Source organism: Salvelinus fontinalis, chromosome 2, assembly GCF_029448725.1.
Source record: "Salvelinus fontinalis isolate EN_2023a chromosome 2, ASM2944872v1, whole genome shotgun sequence".
Classification (NCBI taxonomy): Eukaryota; Metazoa; Chordata; class Actinopteri; order Salmoniformes; family Salmonidae; genus Salvelinus; species Salvelinus fontinalis.
The window spans coordinates 61,779,539-61,789,440 of NC_074666.1; the positions used below are offsets into that span (position 1 = coordinate 61,779,539).

Consider the following 9,902-nt stretch of genomic DNA (forward strand, 5'->3'; position numbering starts at 1 on the left):
ACAGAATTCGTAAGAGCTCAAAGTACTGTGTTCTAACAGGCGAGCCCTGCTGAAACCCGTTTACTTATCCTCATTGAAGACAGTCATTTAATATAGCTTAACTACATTTTGAGAAGTTACATCTGACTTGTTTTTAGTGCTTTCCTTTATCGATTATTAGGCTATAGGCCAGCCGTCCACTCCAGGATAGCGCAGCAGTCTAGGGCACTGCATCTCATTGCTAGAGGTGTCAATACAGACCCTGGTTCGATTCCAGGCTGTATCACTACTGGCCATTGATTGGGAGTCCCATAGGGCGGCGCACAATTGGCCGAGCGTCGTCCGAATTTGTTCTAAACTGACTTCCCTAGTTAAATAAAAAGAAATGTAAAAAAATGTCCTGAGCATGTTTAACCCAAATCTGAACTTTCACACACTGACAGAAAGTGCATCACGATGCTACAGAATGAGCACACAGAGTAGCAATATTTAAAAGTATTAAAACATTTGTATTTACTTGACAGCAACAGTATGCACGATTTTCAAATAAATATGTAAATAAATATATAACCTTGATAGATAAAATCATAAATGCCTTATATTGCAGTTTGACATAGCCTACCATTCTACAATTATGTAATGTGCAATCAAAATCAAGTACAGTATGTAAATCAGTTCGGCAAGTTCAAATTCATGTTCTGTTGGCCCACAGAAGGCTATTAGAGTTGTGTTCCAGAATGAACTGTAGGGTGTACAGGAGCTCTTTTCGAACCACTTCCCAGGCGCAGTAACTGAAATTCTGTGAAAATAAAAATGAACTGTTCGGGAAATGTAGGCTAATATTCATAGAGATATTATCAAAACAGTGATTTCCATTATAGTGTATTTGCTTGTACCCTACTTTTTCTTTAAGGACAGCTGCGATGTTCCCAAAATATGTCTTCAGCACCTTTGCCCTGACTAGATAATCACATGTATCCACGCTCCCCATCATCTGACATAAGAAGAAAATAATTCAAATGTCAACATACCACATTTAAACAGTTAAGCTATCTGTACTGGTATAGGTAGGTACTCACACATTTGCTCTCTTCAATCTGGCGGTATACAATATTCTGAAAATTCTCCAACTTCTGTTGGTCCCACTTAGTAGGCATGTCGTCAGCTCCAAACAATGTGTCGATGTTCTTCAATGTCTCATAAATAGCCTTAGCACCACTGCTACTCAACTGAAACGGACAACAACAAAAATTTCTAAAAACATCAATGGCAGTTTAAGGTTTTCTACTTTCTAATCCTAACATTTGCGAATACTATTTCATGCTGTAAAGAACACTTGGATATGCGCCCATGCACTTACCAGTGGCGCGCCGGAGGTTGTGAAAGCAGTGGCTGGGAATGCCATGAAGACATTCTCCTGCAGACACTCCAGAGGAAAATTACCCCCCTGAAAGAAATAGAAAACACTGAAGTCAGGTTGATCTATTCAGTTAATAAACATAGTTGGATAATACTTCTCAAGACAAAAGTAATTTTAAAAATGTACCATGTCTCTCAGTAGGTTGTGGGTTATTCGCACCAGCTGTCCTTGTAGCTGGCAAGGCATGGGCATGGAGCAAACTTGCGCGAGGCAGAGGAAAGTGCTCATCCAAGTGATAGTCTGAAGTGCCATTCTTGGGGTAGCTAGATGACCTGTAACAGAGTATCATTGTTAGTTGAATATAATCCTGAAAATGATTCATTCGTTGAAACCTGAAGCAATGATCAAATGATATATTGACTCACCTGTTGCCAGGACAGTACACATTTCCTCCAGAGTCAGAATTTGTTTTCTGATCCCATATCTGCGGCTTAACTTAAATTGTGAGAATTTAAAGGATGAACAAAAAGTGAAAGGGGGTCTCACTAGGTGTATAAAATTAATGAATTTGAGAAAGTTTGGCCTAGTGAAAACCGCTATAGGACTACCGGATTTCCCTTTTCGTATCCTCCACTTCTCTCTCATCATGTGCCTAATGTGTCCTCAGTAGGCTAGGTCTAAACAATGTAAGTCACCTGGCTTTGCGAAGGCTCAAACATTGCTAAAACAGAGAGAGAGAGAGAATATCGACCCTGAACTATACAATCTAAAAAGAAAAGGTTTCTCGAGTATCCTTTAGGGGTTCTTCAGATTGAAACTGTGGTGAAACCCCTATAAAAATGGTTCTTCAAAGAAACCCTTATAATGGATCCTCAAAGAACCTTTTGAACAACCTTTTGGGGTTAATTTAACTACCCCCCCCTATTATTATTAATACAAATTATAATTTGCATAACAATAACAACAATTACACCATATTTTAGTTCTCTTTGTTTATTATGATTTTAGAGGCAAAGCAGAATAAAAAAATCTAAATATGAGGTCATCTCCCAGCAGGACCCCAAGTCCAATGGGTATATTCTCTGACGTGTTGATGTTAATGTGTCGATGTTCTCCGTATCCATAGCCAGAATGATTTTGCAGAGCATGGTGATCGAACAGGTTTCCTGTTTTATTCATCAGAGGGAGGGTGAAGTCCGTGAATCCACAAAACAGTAGATATGCAGATGATTAACAGAACGTGCACACGACAGAATTCATACCTTGGTTTTTGTGATGAAAATGAATGAGGGGGAAAAAACGTTGGTAATGGTTTTCATAAACATACCTTTGGGATATTCATTGAAGAGGTAGAGGGGGAGGATGGTCAATGTGATTACCTTGTATGCCTCCTCATTTGTATACCTGCAGACATGAACCCAAAGGTGAGCAGTTCAGTCATCTGAACCCAATACAGCTAGCCTTCAACATATTTTTATAGCCTACATAGTCTTACCTCTTTGTTGATTGATATCCATAGAAGTGTGTCCATTTTTTTTTTTTTTTTTTTTTTTTTTTTAAAGATTTGCACAAAAATTCAAAGATAGATGGTGTCATCATAAAACAAAATCAATTTAGATCATACAAGGGACAAACCTTACCTTAAAGGAGGAGATCTTTACATGTTTCAGTTAAGCGTCTGCACCTGCTGTCCTTTCCAATTCAAATCCATATGTTTCAGTTGGGCAGTTAGTTTCCTCCTATAGGGTTCTTGGAATAACTTTTTGGGGGTCATTTTCAGTGCCAAGAACCATAAGCGTATTCTAAGAACTTTGAGGTTCTGAGAAAGAACCCTTGTTGAACCCTTAATTTTGAAAGTGTACAATGAATGCTGTAGACCTCTATATGTCTTTATCATCTGAATAAAAATGCTAATATCTTGTCATTACTTATCTGATTAAACCAATTTGCCAATGTGTTGTGATAACCTTAGCGTAGGTTTGTCAGAAAATGACGTCAAATATTTCAAACGGCCTAATAGACATACTACAACATGCGATCCTCCTGGACATGCTACGTTAAAGGGATCATCTGCGGTTGGTACTTACAATTTGGGACTTTTAAATGAATTATATATAGCTATTGATTCTTGAAGAATAGACATATATATAACTTATAAACGCCTCATAGTTCAACTGTCGCACCCCATCAGAACCCAAATTCTAAGCTTTATTTACTCCGTTGTTTGTAAATAATTTAGCTAATTGTAAGCAAATACTTTAAATCCTCAAAATGTGGTTAAAACTGTAGTCTCATTTTGATTTCATTGATGGTCCGACACTTGCATCCTGATCTCTCTATGAATTTGACAGTTGCTACTTTTCTTCAACCCCATCCCTTTGCTATTTACCAAAACAGTGGCGGGGTAAGGCTTTGTTGTTGTTTGATTTGCAGGCTTCCCCTTCTAAAAAAGTATGACTATAAACAAATGAATGCATGAAAGAATGACTCAATGAATACAGTTGAAGTCGGAAGTTTACATAAACTTAGGTTGGAATCATTAAAACTCGTTTTTCAACCACTCCACAAATTTCTTGTTAACAAACTATAGTTTTGGCAGGTCGGTTAGGACATCTACTTTGTGCATGACACAAGTCATTTTTCCAACAGTTGTTTACAGTCAGATTATTTCACTTATAATTCACCGTATCACAATTCTAGTGGGTCAGAAGTTTATTTACACCAAGTTGACTGTGCCTTTAAACAACTTGGAAAATTCAAGAAAATTATGTCATGGCTTTAGAAGCTTCTGATAGGCTAATTGACATAATTTGAGTCAATTGGAGGTGTACCTGTGGATGTATTTCAAGGCCTACCTTCAAACTCAGTGCCTCTGTGCTTGACATCATGGGGAAATCTGCCAAGACCTCTGAAAAAAATTGTAGACCTCCACAAGTCTGGTTCATCCTTTGGAGCAATTTCCAAATACCTGAAGGTACCACGTTCATCTGTACAAACAATAGTACGCAAGTATAATCACCATGGGACCACGCAGCCGTCATACCACTCATGAAGGAAACGTGTTCTGTCTCCTAGAGATGAAAGTACTTTGGTGCGAAAAGTGCAAATCTATCCCAGAAAAAATGCAAAGGACCTTGTGAAGATGCTGGAGGAAACAGGTACAAAAGTATCTATATCCACAGTAAGACGAGTCCTATATCGACATAACCTGAAAGGCCGCTCGGCAAGGAAAAAAGCCACTAGTCCAAAACTGCTATAAAAAAAAGCCCGATTACGGTTTGCAACTGCACACGGGGACGAAGATCATACTTTTTGGAGAAATGTCCTCTGGTCTGATGAAACAAAAATAGAACAGTTTGGCCATAATGACCATCGTTATGTTTGGAGGAAAAGGGGGAGGCTTGCCAGCCGAAGAACACCATCCCAACCGTGAGACACGGGGGTGGCAGCATCATTTTGTGGGAGTGCTTTGCTGCAGGAGGGACTGGTGCACTTCACAAAATAGATGGCATCATGAGGCAGGAAAATGATGTGGATATATTGAAGCAACATCTCAAGACGTCAGTCAGGAAGATAAAGCTTGGTCGCAATTGGGTCTTCCAAATGAACAATGACCCCAAGCATACTTCCAAAGTTGTGGCAAAATGGCTTAAGAACAACAAAGTTTAGGTATTGGAGTGGCCATCACAAAGCCCTGACCTCAATCCAATAGAAAATGTGTGGGCAGAACTGAAAAAGTGTGTGCGAGCAAGGAGGCCTACAAAACTGACTCAGTTACACCAGCTCTATCAAGATGAATGGGCCAAAATTCATCCAACTTATTGTGGGATGCTTGTGAAAGGCTACCCAAAACATTTGACCCAATTAAACAATTTAAAGGCAATTCTACCAAATACTAATTGAGTGTATGTAAACTTCTGACCCACTGAGAATGTGATGAAAGAAATAAAAGCTGAAAGAAATAAAAGCTGAAAGAAATCCTTCTCTCTACTATTATTTTGACATTTCACATTCTTAAAATAAAGTGGTGATCCTAACTGACCTAAAACAGGGAATTTTACTCTGATTAAAAGTCAGGAATTGTGAAAAACTGAGTTTAAATGTATTTGGATAAGGTGCATGTAAACTTCCGACTTCAACTCTATATGCATATGAAAACAAGATTCATCTATTTTTTATTCAATGTTATTGTGAATAAATAAAATAATATCAGTCAACCGGTATCTCCTTTTCTGTGAGATGATGATTTACATTTTTGTCATTTAGGAGACGCTCTTAGCCAGAGCGACTTACAGTGGTGAGTGCATACAGTTTTACTATGTTTTCACTGGTCCCCCGTGGAAGTTGAACCCACAGCATTGACACTGGAAGCACCGTGCTCTACCAGCTGAGCCACACAAAACTTAATATGATCACTTCATGTTTGCATCTTCTGCATCCTATACAGTTGAATTAAACCGTTGGTAATAACTGATGATTAAATAGACAACTACCATCATTTTATGAGATCTGTATCTGAATAATCAGGCTAGCATTAACATTTGAATAGTTTGTCGTTGGGAGAGACTAGCAGGCCTATATGAATGAACCAATTTGCCAATGTGTTGTGATAACATAATCGGAGGTTTATTAGAAAATGACCTTAATCATAATTCCTTATAAAGGAATAAATACATAGCCTTCACATATAAATATCAGTCAACCCATGTTTATAAATAAATAATTCAGTCAGTAAAAAGATAAGCTATCAATCAATTAGCCAGTCTCAGAAACATGTCACATGTCTCCAATGATGATTATGTGGTTCTCCAAAAGACCGCTTCTTCCTCACGTCTTGACTCTGCTGTCGAGAAATTTATTGAACTGCACCAGGTTGTCGGGAACCTCCACTCGCGTGATCTCCTATACACATGCGCTGTGTTCCTGGATAGCATACAATGTGTATATATATATACATTTTTTCAGTCACCTCAATCACAGCAGGTGCTGCGTCAACGCATCCTACGACAGCACAACGGCGCTTGGAAGTTCCCAGTTTCATATGTGATTTGTGGCAGCGAAATGCATCCTATTTGTGGTGATGTAGAACTTTTGCTCAGACTAATTTAGCCTCTATTCGAGGGCATTTGATATTGGACCCACCCAGTGGCGACCGGTTATCAGTGCAGGTGGGGCAGAACTCCATCTGTTTTGAGCCCCATCTGTTTTAACTACAACAGCAAAAAAAGTTTTTAAAAATGTTACCTTTTTTGGTTGTTGCTTGTTTTGCATGTTATTTTGGCATTAATACGTGTCACATATCAGTTTGTAAACAATATAAAAAATAAGTAATTATTGAGTTAATAAAGCTGAACACAAACATGGCCTAGCTCAGTGCTTTCTGTGGTGGTGGGGTAGTCAGCGGAAAATACAGAGCTGTAAATAAGAATTTGTTATAAATTGACTTGCCTAGTTAAATGAAGGTTAAATATATATATAATAATAATAATTTAAAAAAGACAATAGCTGTAGGATCAACAGAGGCATTCTGGGCAGTAAGAGGGACAGAAATTCGGTTACTTACATTTTGTCTTTCAACGCCCCTGGGATAATGTACATTTGGTGAATAATTATGACAACTAAGTGAAACAATGGTGGGGATTAAATCAGCTGGGCTTGCTTTAGTGAATTCACACTGAATTCACACTGTTATTCGGCTCTATTCGGCTAATATTGTTCCGATTACGTTATTGACTGTGGAAAGCAATTTCATAGAGGGGGTTGGAACCAAAGAATTGGGAATTATAATAATGTAATAGGATGTCCATGGTCGGAACGGAAATCGTATTGGAGCGCAGAGTACAACAAAACAGGCCCGCCCTGTCCAGTGCTAAAACACACTTAATTGACAAAAAGCTTTTGAATAATAACTACATTTTGAGAAGAAACAGTTGACTTGTTTTTAGGGCTTTCCTTAATGGATTAGTAGGATATAGGACTAATTGTACTGACATCCATGTGACCTGAGCATGTTTAATACAAATATGAATGTTCACACATCGACAGACTGGGCTACAGAATGAGCACACAAATTAACAATATTTAAAAGTATATAAATGTTTATTAACTTAACATTTAACGAGGAGCAACAATGGGCACGCTTTTCAAATAGATAAATAAATACATCCATGAATAGGCATACATAAATAAATAAATACATGAATAATACTGCTGTTTGACATTGCACATTATATGATTGTAGAACAGTAGGCTTTTAAAATCAAGCACAATTGTAAAACACAATTGTAAGAAAGTGCAAGTTCAAAGTTCAAATTCATGTTCTGTTGGCCCACAGAAGGCTATCAGAGTTGTGTTCCAGAATGAACTGTAGGGTGTACAGGAGCTCTTTTCGAACCACTTCCCAGGCGCAGTAACTGAAATTCTGTGAAAATAAAAATAAACTGTTAGGGCAATGGAGGGTAATATTGTCCAATGTAGAGATATTATTAAAACAATGTGTCTATTTGTGTTTAACCTATAGTCTACCTTTTCTTTTAGGACTGCTGCAATGTTCCCAAAGTACGTCTTCAGTCCTTCTGCCCTGATGAGATAATCACTTGTATCCACACTGACCATCATCTGCCAGAAAGAAAAAAGCAGGCGATGAATAATAATAAAAATGCCACAATACCACAATTAAACAGTTAAGCTATCTGTGTTGGCATAGTAACTCACACATTTGCTCTCTTCAATCTGGCGGTATACAATATTCTGAAAATTCTCCAACTTCTGTTGGTCCCACTTAGTAGGAAGGTCGTCAGCTCCAAACAATGTGTCGATGTTCTTCAATGTCTCATAAATAGCCGTAGCACCACTGCTGCTCAACTGAAACGGACAACAACAATAATTTCAAATAACATAAATGGTAGTTTAAAGTTTTCTACTTTCTAATCCTAACGGTTGCAAATAGTCTGTCAATGCTGGAAAGAACACTTGGATATGCTCGCTTGCCCTTACCTGTGGCGCGCCGGAGGTTGCAAATGTGGTGGCTGGGAATGCCATGAAGACATTCTCCTGCAGGCACTCCAGAGGAAAATGTCCCCCCTGAAAGAAAGAGAAAACACAGCATTCACGTTGAGCTATTCAGTTAAACATAGTTGGATAATACTTCTCAAGACAAAAGTAATTTAAAAATGTACCATGTCTCTCAGTAGGTTGTGGGTTATTCGCACCAGCTGTCCTTGTAGCTGGCAAGGCATGGGCATGGAGGAAACTTGCGCGAGGCAGAGGAAGGCGCTCATCCAAGTGATAGTCTGAAGTGCCATTCTTATTGTAGTTAGATGATCTGCAGCAGATGATCATTGTTAGTTGAATATAATCATCCTGAAAATAATTCATTAATTGAATCCTGAAGCAATTATCAAATGATAGCATGTTGGAACTCACCTGTTGCCAGTATGCTGCAAATTTCCTCCAGTCACAATGTGGTTTGTGTTCTGATCCCATATCTGCGGATTCATTTAAATAGTGATGGTTGAAAGGATGTACAAAAAGTGAAAGGGTGTCTCGCTAAATTAGGAGTTAAAATGAATGAATTTGGGAAAGTTTTGCCTAGTGAACCGCAAGACCGGATCTCTCTTTTCGTGTGCTCCACTTCCCTCTCATCGTGTTTCGAGTGGTCCTACATAGGAGGCACTTGGTCTACGTAGGTGTAATAAATGTAACTCATAGCTGGCCTTGTGCACGCTCAAATATTTCTAAGACAGGGAGAAGGAGAGAGAGAGAGAGACAGAGAGAGAATATCAACCCCTTAACTTTACAATGAATGCTATTGACCTCTTTATTTGCTTGTTTGTTTGTTTGTCTCTCTCTCTCTCTCTCTCTCTCTCTCTCTCTCTCTCTCTCTCTCCCTCTCCCTCTCTCTCTGTGTGTTTGTTTGTGTCTGCGTGCGTAGTGAGAGTGAGGGAGTGAGAGATGATGATTTAATATGATCTCGTTCTGTTTGGATCTTCTGTCTTTAATCCCATTCATGTCTATATATTTGAATTAAACTCTTGATAATAACTGATGATTAAATAGAAGTTAAGCAGCATTTTATGACGTCCGTATCTGAATAATGAGGCTAACATTATCATTTGGCTATTTATTACTTTCGAGAGACTAGCAGGGATATTCCTATAAATAAACCAATGTGCCAATGTGTTGTGATAACGTTATCGTAGGCTTATTAGAAAAATACCTAAATCCTAATTCCTAATAATACTACTTTTCATCGTCTTGGATATGCTTTGTTAAAGGGGACATTTCTGCGATTGCTACATACCATTTTGACTTTTAAATGAATGATACACAGGCTACCTATTGACTCTCTGAAGAATATATCTCTTTTAAATGCCTAATGAGCTTCGTTCACCTGTCTTACTTCAACAGAACCCAAAATGTACTTTTATTATGACATTGTTTGAAACAATATACATCTAAACAAACACTGTATAGCTTCAAAATGAAGGTAAAATTATAATTTTGATCTCTTGGAGGGTCATTACTTGACTAAGTAGCTCTCTGACTGATTACTTTTCTCGAA

At 38.2% G+C, this 9,902-nt stretch overlaps 2 protein-coding genes across 2 annotated transcripts; both read right to left on the reverse strand.

Annotated features, from left to right (window-relative positions):
• Positions 1–670: 670 nt before the first annotated feature.
• LOC129869006 (interferon beta-like) lies at positions 671–1,651 on the reverse strand. The gene is made up of 5 exons (XM_055943439.1): positions 1,526–1,651; positions 1,340–1,426; positions 1,059–1,208; positions 881–973; positions 671–778 (listed from the first exon to the last, which is right to left on the reverse strand). The coding sequence occupies exons 1-5, from the start codon at positions 1,649–1,651 to the stop codon at positions 671–673; spliced, it is 564 nt and encodes a 187-aa protein (XP_055799414.1).
• Positions 1,652–7,652: 6,001 nt separating this feature from the next.
• Positions 7,653–8,643, reverse strand: LOC129869015 (interferon alpha-3-like). The gene is made up of 5 exons (XM_055943452.1): positions 8,518–8,643; positions 8,336–8,422; positions 8,054–8,203; positions 7,865–7,957; positions 7,653–7,760 (listed from the first exon to the last, which is right to left on the reverse strand). The coding sequence occupies exons 1-5, from the start codon at positions 8,641–8,643 to the stop codon at positions 7,653–7,655; spliced, it is 564 nt and encodes a 187-aa protein (XP_055799427.1).
• Between the last annotated feature and the right edge of the window lie 1,259 nt (positions 8,644–9,902).

What these genes read in the sequence shown, in the direction of transcription:
- LOC129869006 (XM_055943439.1), bottom strand. Translation starts at nt 1,651, where the DNA reads ATGGCACTTCAGACTATCACTTGGATGAGCACTTTCCTCTGCCTCGCG. An exon ending in AGATTGAAGAGAGCAAATGT is followed by an intron (nt 974 to 1,058) that starts GTGAGTACCTAC and finishes TTCTTATGTCAG; the next exon opens with ATGATGGGGAGCGTGGATAC. An exon ending in CAGCTGTCCTTAAAGAAAAA is followed by an intron (nt 779 to 880) that starts GTAGGGTACAAG and finishes TTATTTTCACAG; the next exon opens with AATTTCAGTTACTGCGCCTG.
- LOC129869015 (XM_055943452.1), bottom strand. Translation starts at nt 8,643, where the DNA reads ATGGCACTTCAGACTATCACTTGGATGAGCGCCTTCCTCTGCCTCGCG. An exon ending in ACAACCTACTGAGAGACATG is followed by an intron (nt 8,423 to 8,517) that starts GTACATTTTTAA and finishes TCTTTCTTTCAG; the next exon opens with GGGGGACATTTTCCTCTGGA. An exon ending in CAGCAGTCCTAAAAGAAAAG is followed by an intron (nt 7,761 to 7,864) that starts GTAGACTATAGG and finishes TTATTTTCACAG; the next exon opens with AATTTCAGTTACTGCGCCTG.